Source organism: Rhipicephalus microplus, unplaced genomic scaffold (assembly GCF_043290135.1).
Source record: "Rhipicephalus microplus isolate Deutch F79 unplaced genomic scaffold, USDA_Rmic scaffold_65, whole genome shotgun sequence".
NCBI lineage: Eukaryota > Metazoa > Arthropoda > Arachnida > Ixodida > Ixodidae > Rhipicephalus > Rhipicephalus microplus.
Genome location: NW_027464638.1, coordinates 1,414,494 through 1,430,006, shown reverse-complemented (window position 1 = coordinate 1,430,006; position 15,513 = coordinate 1,414,494). Strand labels below are relative to the sequence as shown.

The window sequence follows — 15,513 nt, the reverse complement described above, 5'->3', positions numbered from 1 at the left end:
TATCACAAGTTTTCACCACGTCTTTGAGTCAGCGGGATTGACACATGAACCGGACACGATGCAACGTAAAGATACACTTCCTTCTACTTAACGATACAAATACCAAAAACACAGATCTACATATCTACTCAAAACAATAGAACTGGCAGCAAACATCTAGTTCCCTAGAAAAAAAACTCCAGAAATCCTGGCACGACGCTGTCCCACGCGCATCTCTAGTCGCTCGTCCCTCTCGGTAACCATGCTGAACCCGGCGCCCAGTGTCAGCCACTTATGGTGCCTGTCAGTCGCGCTAACAACGAACCGTCGCTCACCGCCCCCATCAAAACCGGCATGCCCACTGGTGTACAAGGGTGCTGCGTTATCGAGGCAGGAACACAAACGTAGTTCTCCGGTGTTGGACCGGTGCCAGCAGGAACTCCGGGCACCTTTTGGGCCGCTTTGGCCTCTGCGCCGTTGACATGGCAGACAGGTAGCCGCAAGCTCGTGCTCATTCATTCAAGGTTAGCAGCGTGACGCTGACCTGTCCCTGCCCCTCGCTGTACCGCCTGCCAGCTGGAAGACCGGAGCACAATGATGGCATCTTGCCGAAGTAAAAACTTGGGTGGCTCTCAACGCGTTGCAGTCCTGAAGCGAGACCCAGGCTGTCTCGACCTCGTGTTCTCTTCACCGTCTTCCTGGCCACATTCCCTTCTCCAAGCGCCCACTTTCCAATTCCTTGTGCACGGTTGCACTACTCTTTTTTGTTTTCCAATTTCTTCTCTTGCTCACGTGCCGTGCATCTTTATTCTTTTTCTTTTTCGACCGTTTTCTTTGTCATCCCTGACATAAGTGTTTTTCCAAATAAGCTTGAGATGTGAGTTAAGAGCACATCCTGTGCACTCCTTTATCTCATCCTTTGTTTAGTAAGGCACTGTTTCATCAAAATGTCGGTGACTGCTTTAAACTGTAGCACTCAAATATGCAAAGCAAGCAGAATGCCACATTTTCCAAGAAGGGATTACAAGATTGTAATCAGACCAACTAGAGGAATCGAAATATCTGAGCACAGTGTGGATAACCTAACAGCACAGGTGCAGATGCAGGAGATGCGGTGGGCACCCTTTAGAGGAATGGGAGGAGGATATCATCTGTCCTAACAACTATCAAAATATTCTGATTGCTAGTACACCAGATCAGGAGCATGCCAACAAGTATCAGACTGTAAGACGTATCAAAGTTCAAGACAAGCTTCATGAGACAAATGCCTGCGAGACAGCGTCGGGCACGACGGCCAAAGGAGTTATCAAAAGAATCCCACTCGAAAAGGGTCCAAAAGACATCACAGCATCTATTGTTACTACCAAAAAGCCAACAGCAATAGCAGCGAACAGGCTCAGTAATACTACCACAGTGATTGTGCTCTTTTACGAACACCAAGTGCCCACGTTTGTCTGATACAGGGCAGCGCTGCTCCGATGCTCACTGTATCTGAAACAAGTGCATTTCTGTCGCGAATGCAAGAGACTTGGACACTGAGGAGACATGTGTCCGAATCTTGACAACAAGATTTGTGCCGGTTGTGAAATACCACATCCAGATGAAGGTCATCGGTGCGAACCCAAACATCAGCAATGCGGTGCGGACCATACCACCATAGACAAGACATGCAAGGCCAAATTCAAGAAGCCTTTCATTATGAAGCAGAGGCAATGGCAAAGGCTGCAACAAGAGCGACAACGAGAATATGAAGACTCTATATTAGGAGGAGAGAAGGCAGATTTTTTAGAAAAATATGGCCTCCCAGAAGAAAAGGAATGACGCTCCAAGTCGCGAACAAGGTCGAGCATGAGATCGAGATCTCCATCGACCCATCGACCATCATCCCATTCTGACTCCATAAAACCGGGGACACGACGCCAATCCCGATCCAGGTCTACGTCCACAACAAGGCCACCCCCTACAGGAGACCCAAAATTTAAGGTGAGCTGGGCAGATGTGGTCGAGGGCGCGCATCCGCAAGTTGACGGGGAGACTGCCATTACCAATGAGTTAAGAGAACTAAAGCACGAGAACGCGCTGCTGAGGATAATGCTAGCATGCATGAGTGATTAAATAAAAAGCCTCAAAGAGAAAAAGTGCCCAGTAAGCCAGGTAACTCCTGCTCCACATGCGGGCACAAAAGAAATAATTGAAATCGTGGAGAACAAGATGAATGAAGGGAATAATCCCCTCCTCTCAAACACAAGGCCCAAGCAATAAATGTAAAAACAAGATGATGCGACGGTAGATAAACCATTAGCTGATATATAAAAGACCCTTGAGGAGATACAAAAATCAAAAGAAAAATGGGACAAAATGAAGAACCGAATGGCTAAAGCAATAGCAACGATTATGAATAGATTAGACGTCTTAGAAGCAAAGCAGTCACCAGGCAGTGTACTCTCCTCCGACACAGCAGAAGCGCCACAATTCACATCAAGATCTCAACCACAGAATTATATAAGATCAGTCTCTCTCCAACCTCCCACTTCCATTCCATGGTCACAACTACAATGACGCCGGCTAAGAAAGTTTTTTAAATGTGGCAATGGAACTGTAGAAGTTACGAAAACAAAAGGTCAGTTTTGCAGTAGTACTTAAAAGGCAAAGATAGACCGGACGTCATAGTTTTGCAGGAAACACATGGTATTACAAAACTGGCAGGATGCAGATCTTTTGGCTATGCCAAAGGGGAGACCAGGGCATTAACCACGCTGGTAAAAAGGAGCATCGCGTGCGTGTAACACAACAAAGGCATAGCGCACATAGACAATATTTTATTGGAACTCCACCGACAAAAGAAGGCAGAGCATAGCTTATTTATCCTGAACATTTATGGCAACCCCTCGCAAAAAACAGAAATTAAGAAGCCTATTCCAGAGAACACTTAGATTTAGTCTGGCTGGAGAGAATATAGAACTTTAATGCACCAGACACCGCCTGGGGATATCTATATGCGAGACCAAAAGAAAGGGCCCTATGGTATGACTCGCAAGAGTCGGGTCTAACACTCATCACAGATCCCTGCAGTCCAACTAGAATTGGCACGGCGCTAAACAGGAACACCACCCCAGACCTAACTTTCACCAAAAATATTCAAATGGCTATGTGGCACAACACACTACAACATTTGGGTAGCAACCACCGTATGCCAGAGTTTACACTTCCCATATGGCCCAAGTAGCTCCAAAGAAAATCAATTTTCTAGACTGGGAATAGCTTTGTAGAATGCGAGAGGCGAATGAACAACGACCAATCGCAGACATAGAACAATAAACTAAGCAGCTCAGACGTCAAAGCTGCTACTAAAATCATGCCCCCTCAATCTAACTTAACGAAATGTGACAGCAAACTTCTCCACATGTGAGAAGCTAAGCAGTCACTTCAACATAGACTTAACAGCCAAAAGCATAACAGGAAGTTGAGAAAGAGCACAGCACTTCTTAAGAAAGAAATAGAACAACATGCTAAGCAACTCAGCAAACAACAATGGGACGAGATTTTCGATTCTATGGACGAGCAATTAGGCACCGGCAGAACCTGGCACTTGCCGAGGTTCCTACTTTATCTAGAAAATAAGAACAACAGCCATGCCATTATTAAGTTAATACACAGCTATGATGGCACAGAAGAGAAATTTCTCAAGGAATTTTTCAAGGCTCCATAAAACACCGACTGCAGACCGCAATAAACACAGTAGAGGGACGCCTGATAGGAACAGGTCTCACATGCTCCACAGACAAGTTCGAGCTTCTTTTGTACCGTCCCATGCTTAGGGGTAGGCCTCCCACTGGATATGACAGAAACGAGGCTTATGAAGAAATTAAGATGCACACAGGGAATGGCCGAAATATCCCTATAGTCAACCAGCTCAAGGTACTGGGCCTTGTAATCAAGAACTTAGGTACAAACGGGGAACCATTAAGAAAATAGCAGCAAAGGTAACAAACAGCATAAGATTAATCAAATTCCTAACAAGCACCAGGGTATGAAGGAAGAAAGTATCATATGGCTGATATAGTCTTTTGTAGTCAGTCAGATCACATACATAGCAGTCTTTCATAATTGGTTCGCAGCTGGAAAGAGAAAAATTAACGACCTGATAAAAAAGGTGTACAAACTAGCACTCCCATCAGTACGAGCACGGACCTTTTTCTAATGCTAGGACTCCACAACACACTGGAGGAACTCATTGAAGCACAACAAATGTCTCAGGCAAAGCGACTAACAAAAACCTCTAATGGATGGAATATATTACGCAAGCTAGAGATGAATTACCACAATCAAAACAGAGAAAAAAAGACGATAACAAGAAAAATTCGTGAGAAACTTTTAGCACCTTATATACTTAAGAAGATGCATCCATGTTACAATAAGGGTAGGTGCCACAAACAGAGCGGAAAAAATTATCCAGAGCTACGGGTCAGACAACAGAGCCATTTTTGTTGACGCGGCTGAAAACCACAACAAAAATAACTACGTGGCGGTACGGTAGTCATGGATCACAACCAAAAGCTCATTACCGGCGTGTCAGTTAATACCAAATTTTTTTAGACAGCAGAGGAAGTAACCATTGCACTAGCACTGGTATCCATGATTGCTCAATAGACTACTAGTGATTCGCAGGCGACCATTTGAAATTACGCTAAGAGCCACATCTCCCCGGAGGCGTGGCACATCATGAATGTAAATGAAGCAATATTCTCCACTGTAAAAAAGAATGACAAACAACTGCTCTGGTTCCCAGCACATACAGCTTGAAACATTCCCACTGTCAACCTCAATGAGGTAGCACAATGCAAGGCTCGAGGTCTCACTCGCCGGGCTGAGCAAGGAGTGACTTCTATCGGTCAGGGGAACATGAAGGAGGAGATATCGAGAGAAAAAAATCTATTACCCACATTTAGTAATACAACCAAATACTATCAAATGCAGAGGGGAATTCAGCCACCACCTCACCCTTAACTCGGGAGAGCCGAGTCCATTCCTTGGAGGCGATTATAGACAGAAAGCTACCCCAATCCCATGAAATTAAAGACTTTCTACCTTGTCATATACAAGAGCGACACATGCAAGTTATGCAAGTCTAGTAGAGCCACCTTTCAACACATGTTGTGGGGATGTCCAATATACCAAGATCATATGGTGGTCTCTTCGGAAGATCTGCGGGAGCTGTGGTCGGCTGCGCTGCAAAGCTCAGAACTCACGGATCAACTTGGGCCGTCCAGCGAGCCCTGGAGGCAGCATGGGAGCAAAAGCTCCAAGCGACCATCTAGGCGGCCTCGGGCCCTCCATTCACCTGATTTTAAATAAAGTTATTTCATCATCACACTTACACAAACGCAAGTATTCTTGGGTAACAACTTCAAAAATACTACGTTATCGCTCTTATCGTTTTGGTAAAAAATCTTATTAATAAGCCTGCTAACCATACAAGCACTAGCTTGGTGGCACTACAAATACAAGGCACAAGTGGGCCAAACATGAACCTGCTCACATGAAACAATTGCATTCACCTGATCAAAGCCAAGAGTGTCCTTCCTTGGAGGCACCACAAAGGGCTGCAAAGCTGGCGAAATCAGAAGGGGCTCACCATCCACTACAGTGAACAAGGAAGAGAGAAAAAAAAAAGAACATGCATCACAAAGATGTCGTTATATCACTCCATTTATTTACTTTCAATGCCACTTAGCAGTACAGAACAGCAGTAAGCAAAAACTAAATATCAACACAAAAATACAATCGGGACATATTTCTTACCCCGCTTAAAACCGTGGTGTGAATTCACAAATTTTTTCATTGGCATATTTGACTTGCAACGCAAGAGCAGTCAAGCAGCGCAACGATGGTGATGTAAGACTAAGTTTGCAGCAACCTTTTTGTCATGGTAATATTGAAGCCACTAGACCCCCTTACTTTTGTAGTATGGCTTGAAATCTTTCTTTCAAGACTTCTGTATCGCTGCTGTCAATTTGCTCTCAAACTATGTGTTTTGCAACCTTTTGCAGAACAGTCAGCAGCAAGACACATTTTAAACTGAAGTGATGTCTTTGGAGCTTATTTCAAAATAACTTATAGTACTAACATTCAAAATATATGGCACTAGCCATGGCATAGTTTCTTAAAATTAATTAGAGGAGAGTCTGGCACTGTGTTCTTTAAGCCACCATGAGAATGATGGGTATGGGTAGTATACAAATTTGCCTAGTTTCGTGATTGCAGGATTCAAATGCACTTGTGGCTTTGTTTATTGCAGTGTATTCATTAAACCACCCTGAGAATGATTGGCATGGGTAGCATACAAATTTGCCTAGTTTCGTGATTGCAGGATTCGAATGCACTCGTAGCTTTGTTTATTGCAGTGTATTGGTTTTATTTTGAATTACAAAAATAGACGAACAGTAGTGAACTTAGTGACCTGGTTTGAATTGGTGAGCCTAAAAGGTGAAAATGGTGTAATGCAAGTGCTGAACATTTGCTGACTGTCGTTTCGTGACAAAGCAGCTCCACGCCACAAAAAGCCAAATGGAGCCGAGAGTTCAAAGATTTGTGTACTACCAATCATTCCCATGCTGGCTGAAGTGTCGTGCATGGCAGCTCCCATAGACACTAGTGCAAGAGTTCCCACTAGTGTATTTATAGAAAACTCTATGGCCATGGCTAATAAAGTACATATATCAAATTAAATATGATAGACAAGTCATCGGCATGGTCAGTCCTCTAGTCAGTGCTGTTCGTGTATAGCTGAGCAAGATGCAGGCACCAATAGCTCAAAGCGTGTTGCAACTGCTGGACACCAGTACTCCAGTTCTCAAAAGCTTTCACAAGTCCACTGCCTGAGAACAAAGCACCACAATCACTTCACCATTGACAAGATTTAGGGGGCATAGGACCATGCATACAAGTTACATAAAGAAATGAATGCACTGCTTTAATTAATTTAAGCCACGGGATCGACTCACCGTGTGTGATGTCAAACGTGGAACTGCTGTTACATCGGTGGCGACAGTCACTTTTTAGTTCTTTAACTTTCCGTTCCCCCATCCCTTTCTCCAGCACAGGGCAGCCTATAAGACTCAGCCCTGGTTAAACTCACCGCCTTTCTTTTACCTTTATTAATGCGATAATGCTAAATAGCTCGTATCGCAGGAATCCTGGTATCGGCGTCAGTAACGTTGGTTGTGAGTGAAAAATCGTCACCTTACGCATGACCGAAAAATGGAGAACAATGCAAATAAAATAATAAAAAAATCCTGGGTTACAGCGGGAATTGAACCAAGGTTGTTTGCATGGCAAGCGGATGTTCTACGACACAGCCATATGGCTGCTTGTGAGCACTGAAAAAACTTCCTCTGCTTGGAAACTTTACAAACACACCTGTTCTATATAGATGTTTCACAATACATCATGAAATATTGCAGTAATAATGCGTGACACAAGTCTACCCTGCCATCGAGCATCACAACATGTGATTACCATAATGACTTCATGGTTTAAAGCCGGTTATCCACAACAAAAGGCACATGCGTTACTGTGCGGATTCCCTTAAGGCCATGTAGTGGGTGTATAGCCATTTCAAAAAGATTTCATGCACTAAGTGTGTGAAGGACGCACTAGGGACAGGATATCGCTATAGCGCTCAACTCTTAAAGGTCAAGCTGAAGAGTCCCACAATTTTTTTTTTTCTGTCTTGCAGCCGGAGAGGAAATTTGCATTTTGGTTTTATCTCTCTCTCTCTTTGTCTGTCTGTGCACGTACGTGTGTGGCACTCCATCTTTTTTTTTACTCCTTTTTTTTTATTTAAACAGCTGGAGATGCAAATCAGCCAGCTTTAACTGCCATGGAAGCAGAGAACTAGATGGAGCTTTGCCTTTAAAATCACCTTCATCAAATAAAGTTGAACCTGCATATACCAAACCCACATATAGCAATTATTGTCTATGTCAGTTATAAATCCCCTAGGATATATCTTCAGTATATAAAATATTTTATATACCAAATCACCCATATCTAACATTTTTGTGGTCTAGATTCGAGTATACAAACATCTTGTTGCCATGAGATGCGAATTGGCAACACTCCATTTTTGAACTTAGAATCACACTAGAATGCATGACCCAAGACCCATCGAAACTCCTGACTAGCACAGATCACCTAACTTACATGGGAGTGCATGGCCCAGCTTTTGTTCAACCTCTTGCAATTGGTATTGCTTCTATAACCTGTCCGTCAGCAACTGTGTGGGTGTTTGGATGGCAATGAAGCAAGAACATCCATATCCTTAAAATAAATGCCAACATATGTGTGACTGTTTTTGCTAATTTAGACAGACACCAAAGTAAACTACTCAGTGTGGTTATGTATTTATTGTAATTTTGTTGATTATTATATTAATCTGTCATTTTGTATAACATAAGACAACATGTACAGTGCAGTGTCCTTAGGCGTGCTTTCAAATGCAAAGAATTCCCAAATCACTTCTCATATGTCTATTTTCAGGGTATTTTGCATTTCAAATCAGTCCTGTAGACTTCTGCACAGTGTTGGAAGAGTCAAGAAAGAGAAGTTGACAACCAATTGTTTGTAGCACTAAGACTCTAATAAATTCAACATATTTTTCAGAAAGCATTAAACAAGGTACAGAGCAAAGAAAACAAGGACAAGGAAGTGAATGAGGAGGAGCGCAGGCTTGTGACTGGACTTTATCGAAAACTGATGTTGATGATCATCATTATTGACGTATGACCGACTCACTCAGCAGATCACAAGAAATGCGATGCGGGCCTGTTGGTAGCTCATCTTCAGTAAGTTTCTTTGTAGCACACGTAAACAAAAGAAAGAAATGAAGCACATGTAGACAGACAGAGTGCTAACTTCCAACATGCTGGAAGACCAACATTGCATCAGTCACGAAACCTTGAAATAATTCTAACTGGCTGGCCAGATCATGCTATAGAACACTGAGAAATGCTGTTCGGGGTGCAGTGGCCTTGACTTCTAGAGGTGATCATGGAGTCGGCCTGCTGGAACAGTTTGCTGGGTGAGAATAGGCTTTTCCCCTAAGTCTGGAAGGCTGCATCCTCAGCTGTGGTAAAGAGTTCTTGAGAGGTAACAAGGTTCTGCTATGCCTGTGCTCACATGCAAATGATAACCATTATGCTCATAAAACTGACTATCCCTAGCCATCACTTTGGACCTACGAGGCTATGATCCTACCTCAGTGACCAGGAGCTACAGACTGGCTGGCTATGATGCAAAAGTGGTGTAACCTTTGTATACTGTCCAGAATAATCACGCTGTCTCTGCTGCCTCTATTAAAGTTTCTCTTGGAAATTTTCACGTGGATAATGTGGCACAAGAGTCTTTGGATGAGTTCAAATTGGCATCTTTATTGGCAGTTTCATACATTACATTTACTACTAATAACATCTCCTCTACTTTCCTTGGCAGTGTTTTCTATTAGTTCTCATTAGTGTTAACAGGCAGTTTACACAAGCATGATGAAATCGACGGGCACATTCTTGCATGGACGAATTGGAAGTTCCCTGTTGAGTTAAGGCTCGCTCTTCTTGGCTGGCCCATTAAATGAGCCCTGCAACACTTTTTGAGCACGGTAAAAAAATTCTGCCGATTGGTAACCGAAGCTTCGAAGAACACGCGAGCCAAATATTATAATGCGGCATGCAGCATGAGATTTGCAACAAGTTCTCAAAGTGAGCTAGAAATAGTTTTCTTTTTTCTTTACTAATGAAGCTACGTACTCAAAAATTGTTGTGTCAAAGTCCAGTAACGACCCACTGGCTCAATTGGGCATGGTGCGCTCGGGAGTTTCAGGTGCCGCCACGAGAGGCCGCGACCTGTTCGCACGTGCACACGCAATCACTCTTAAGAACCATGCATTCAAAGATAAAAAAGAAAAAGAGTGCTCAAGGTCAAGAGGTCTGCGTGACGTATTTGTTCCACCCGACCATCCCTCCTTGCTTAGCTTCAAGTGCTTTCTTAGGGACGACAGAAGAGAGAAAGCAGTTGCAGGATGTGACAGATCTTTGTAACTCCGCTCCTACTGGACAAATTCTAAATATTTTTGCAGTGATCAATTCATTAGGCAATAAGCTCCTTTACTGAGTTCATTCCATGACTACTTGAAACAAGTGTTGCAGGGCCCCTTCAATATCGTTGGCAAATGTCACAAGTCATAATTATGCCCTCAATCTCCTCACTAAGCCTAATTCGTATACACTATGGCATGTAGTCTTTCCACATGAAAGTATGCCACGAGGTGTCATATAGAGCTTAGAAGTACTTGTTGCTGGGCTAGGTGGTATCATAATGAGGAAAAATTTTAGACACCTGTGCTTCTTTTTCTGTGCTTCTTAGTTCTTCTTGTGGTGTTTTAGGAGCCTAGAATTTTCCCTTATTTTCATATGGAGCCTTAAGAGCGCATCTTCTTCACATTTATGTTAGGTTACCAGCATGTCACCATTGCATATAAGGCTCTCTGTATTTTGCAGTTTACTTATTAAGTGCAGAGACTTAACTAAGTGATGAATTCGGGTGACCTGTTAAACCATTCATTCTAAATTCACTTGGCTAGTTGTTGAAGGATGACATCATCAACTGTGTACTTTTGTAATTCGGAAAGCTTTACCACAGATGCTTGAATCAATCAACGTACAGACAAAAACCCACATTTTATCATCACCTGTCCTAATTGTTCTGGCAAGCTGAGAAGCATGAGAGAGTGCATCTACCACCCAGGGACGGTGCCATCAAGGGACACGGGTAAGCTGGAGCCCCCCCCAATTCTCATTTGCCTCCTTTGCCCCCCCCCCCCAAAACAAGTATGATCAAAACAAAACACACAAGTTTTGCACCTCCCTGCCGCCCTGAAGGAACACAATTGTCGTTAGTGCCCCCTCCCCCCTGAAAAAGACATCCTGGGGCCGCGCCTGCTACCACTGCAAGCTGGTATCTCAGTATTAGACCAACTTGAGATGAAAGCATTGCGCTCATACTAAGAGAGAATGAGTGGTCAGTGATCCATTTCAGTTGTCACGCAACAGCGATTGACAGAGTAACACAACAGTTCTCACATAAGCACAACAGCTAAAGGTTTATTTTTTTATTATTTAAGATCTGTGCGCATCGTACACACTGCTGTGCCTCTGTGAGCACTACATATCAGCGGCTTGGTCAGGGACTATGCTGCCCCTCCCCCCTCGATTTTTTTTTTTTTTTGCAATGCATACCAAGTACCGAATGACGCTCAACCACATCTGCCTGACCAGTCCCCACCTCAGATTAAAGAGATGCAACCCCCTGGAAAAAAACAAAACACCAGGCCTGCGCGGAATGCACAGCACAGTCACAGCAAACGTTAGAAAAGCGGCCTTTCAGAGCCTGTTTAACAGCTTTTGGGTAACTGCTACAAGCACATTTTCTGGGTATCCACTACGCCATAAATAATAATTTTTGTGTAGTAGGCCAGTATTCGCTATGCTATTCTTGTCACTCTTTGGAGGAGTGTGGTATCCGCTACACACTTGCTAAGAATTTTGTACAATTTTTTTTATGCAGTGGCTGATGACAATGAAGAATTATGCCTGAAGTAGGTATGCGTCACAGTTGATAGGTGATCAAGAACAAGTTTTATAATAGGTTGGAGTATTGAACGACCAACTCGTTACACAATTCACATTGTGTGGCACCTGGTTGTCCCTTCGATATTCTAAAAAACTTTATTACTCATACTAACGCGATTCCTTTCTCGACATCAAGCCTGCCTAAGGCCAGTTAAGATACGATTTCCAAGCACCGCCGTGGATCAGTGGTAGAATACTGGGCTGGCATGCAGCGGACCCGGGTTCGAATCCCATTGTGTCCTCAGTGTTTTTTATTTATTTCTTGCGATGCTCATTACAAACACCGGCGGCGACGGCGGCGGCCTACAGCCCCGTGTGTGACCAGTGTTCTGATCTCGTAACAGCTTCCGCTGTAAAAATTTCTGCCTATGCCTCAGGTACAGATGGATCAGCTGCTTCATGACCATCCTGGAGAACAACACTGCCAATGTCAAAAGAGCTTTCATCTGTTTATATGAAAACAGGCTGAGTATGATCGTGTTAATACAAAACTGCTGCACTTGTGAGGCTCTGCTAGACTTGGCAGCATAAACCTAACATTTTGGAAGGCCAGTGCCCAGCCTATCAGACTTCAAAAGCATTGCATAGGTTGAGTACTTGAGAAGTCTTGCATAAACTTCATTTGGGAATGTTGCCATTACAAAGAATTGCAGGAGCTCTGCTAGGTTCTTTACCAGAATGGCACTGATTGCCTTCACTTTGTCAAGGTTCCAAGCAATGCTGTGATGAGTCAGCTAGTAATCAAAGCATGTTGCTGATCACAATCCCACCTTGAGGTTTTTCTTGTTCAGCTTCAGGTTGTTATGAAGGGCTGTTTGAAGAACCTTTCGCAGATGGATGAAAGAAGAAATTTTTTCCGTAAAGCTCTTTATATGTTAGGCACAACCATAGGTCGCCAAACTCACTGATGAGTTGACTCACTCAGACCCACTAAGACTCAGATCGAGCCAAGAATCTAAGTGAGTCTGAGTGAGTAACATTCTGGCAACTTTAAGTTCGAGTGAGTACAGTTGAGATGAATTTTAGTAAGTCCAAGTTCAAGTGTGTCTGACTGAGGAAAATTTTGGCGAGTCTGAGTCCGAGTGAACCCTAAGCGCAAAATGCATTTCCTGAGTGAGCTCTACAGTTCTTGACCGATCTATCGTTCTATCTACTCCACTTCAGCATTACTATTAGCCTTGCATCAGCTCATGTTTATACTCACGCTGACTCGTACATATCTCCAAAGCACCAGCATTCATATGCCTCCTCAATATTTTTATATCATAGGCATGAGTTACGGAAGAGGACCGTGAAAGTGCCGTTACCTCACATTCACCCTTGGCAACTCTTTCCCGGGAATATTTGTCAAAAGTATATCGAGTCGTCTCTTTCGATAAAAATGTTTTTACTGGATTGCAACCACTGGTATCTCATATTTGAAAGTACTGAAATTCTCGCTATTCGAACTATTAGAATGTCCCAAAGACAAATGCAGTCAACGTCAAATTAAAAGTGACTCCTTCAGATTTTTATATGCTTCACCTCACCACAATCTCGTATTGCGGCAAAGCTGCCTTTCATGCTCTGCTATTGTTGCATTGGTTTTAACGTGGAAATAATTGATGTGGCAGAGGTTCGGGCTCAAATAATGCTGTTTTTTATTTGAAATTCGGGCAGTAAGTCTAAAAAATTGGATGCTGAAACTTTTAACATCCAAAATTTCAAATGTTCTCGTATGTTGATATCTATGAGGCAGATTTTGCATCTCTTATTTCGAAGGGAGCACAACTTTGCCTGCCACATCATTTGTGCTTTCACAGAAGTTGAAAGGAGAGTAGAGGATGAAGAAATTGCATCTTTGCCTTTCATGTGTAAAGTGTTGTCCATAACACTTTCGTTGCATTAAATCATGTACTAATACCATTTGGCCTGCATTGCCCTATTCTTGATAACTATAGTATACCACCCACTAGCGCTTCATAAACCTAGCAAAAAGAAACACTTTAATATTGCTATATCTCAATCCTCTTCAACTTTTTTTTACCGCAATTTAACTTTGAACTATTTGAAAAATATTCTATAAATATTCGAGAAATATTTAAATACTTGATTTGATTCAGACTCGCACTTCAATAATCGAATCTGCTTCGCACGGAAAATTTTGTTATTTGCACACACCAGAAAACCCTTTAATGACTATTTCAAACTTACCCACATGAAAATGGAATGTGAATTCCCAGCTGGAAATGGAGTTTCCCGTATGGATTTTAGCTGTAAACTGCTATTCAGGCGAGGAATTTCCCATCCCCAGCTGGAAATGCCATTTTCGGCGGGAATTAATCCCATTCCAGGCTGGGAATAGTATTTCCAGGTTGGAAATGGAAATGATACCTGACTGGAAAGCCATTTTCAGCTTGAAGTTTTCCAGTCCCAGTTTGGGAGTTATATTTCCAACTGGAAATAGCTTTCAAGTCGGCACAAACGGGCCTGATCACATAACACTTATGATGCAATTTTCTCTGTGTGAGGCTCTGTTCCAGCAAGGGTTAGCAAAAACAATAACAGTCATGTTTTCCAACAAAGCAAAAATCAATTCAGAGAATAGGAAAACAAATATTTAATTCACACAAACCTGTGACGTCCAGCTTGAGGTTTAAGAGCTCCTCGGCTTCATTTGCTGGAGACTCCGTGGGAGCCAGAATGTGGCCATATTGGTCCTTGTTGCTAATAAACATCTCGACAGCTGCCGATAAATAGAAACGGTTTCTACTGGCACAGAAGAAAATTGTGCAAGCTCCAATACTGCGAAGCTCTTTCACAAGACCTTTGCAAAGATATTTTATGGCAGCAAAGCGCTCAAGAAGTCTCTCCATTATTTTAACGTTGCACAACTTTATTCACCTTTTAATTATTCAGCTTTATGATAAGATTTATTACAGTGTCACTAACACAACTATCGCCACTAGCATTAGGGCATCAACTAACTGAAAGGCAATCTTTATGGCAACACGTTCAGGGCACTATTACTATCAATGCTCTTCATCTCGTCTTACACAAACCGCCAGAATCTTAGTACATCCTTTTAGTGTAAGCATGTACCATGGTCGATTGCTATCAACATGATTATCGCATGTGGATTCCTTGGTACTATCGATGCTCAGTTTACAAGCATGGTAAAAAAAAACTGTGGGCCTACATACCAGCATCTCATAAAAAATTACCGCTATGGCACACCAAACCCAATCTTTGCAGCTACAGTAGTGCTTATTCTGGCCTCCAGTTAGAATACACGGGCAGGCACCGAAGCTCTCAGAAGGAGTGAGTGTGAACATAAATCATTGAACTTATTCTGGAACATGTTTGCTGACATGATGCGAGATCAAATACCAGTGGTTTCGGCCAAGGTCAATTTGTATGTATGTATGTATGTATGTATGTATATATATATATATATATATATATATATATATATGAACGACCATTTACTTGCAAGTGTAATGAACTGAATAGACAAACAGGCACAACAAGTAAATCTTCAGGTATTTAACTGTCATCACCGTAAAACACACATATATAGTTGGGCACAACATAAGCCTAAATAGGCCCTGCCCAGATGAGTCCGCAACTGAAGATTTAGTCCCGCTGATCATTGCACTTGGTCATGTTTTCCAAAGGTTACGCAGCACCAGCTATCCAGCTCATGACATCGATATAGAGTGCATGACCTTTGGTGCAGGCTTGCATGCATCTGCCTTTTGGAGGAAGTACCACAAACTTGTGAAGTTGAACTCAACTTTAGTGCAGTGGAGGATTATCACAAAATGTGACTGTGCTGACTATGTGATTCATCCAAGGCTGGCACATCAAA

At 42.7% G+C, this 15,513-nt stretch overlaps 1 protein-coding gene across 5 annotated transcripts in view; it reads right to left on the bottom strand.

Moving 5' to 3' along the window:
- LOC119161362 (glycosyltransferase 25 family member) overlaps positions 1-15,513 on the bottom strand; it is a 230,211-nt gene that overhangs the window by 191,874 nt on the left and 22,824 nt on the right. For all 5 annotated transcript variants that reach the window (XM_075885037.1, XM_037413800.2, XM_075885038.1 and 2 more), the window contains exons 6-7: positions 14,278-14,388; positions 5,538-5,620 (exon numbers count right to left, since the gene is read on the bottom strand). In XM_075885037.1, the coding sequence (XP_075741152.1) occupies positions 5,538-5,620; positions 14,278-14,388 (194 nt within the window). The remainder of the gene's footprint in view (positions 1-5,537; positions 5,621-14,277; positions 14,389-15,513) is intronic.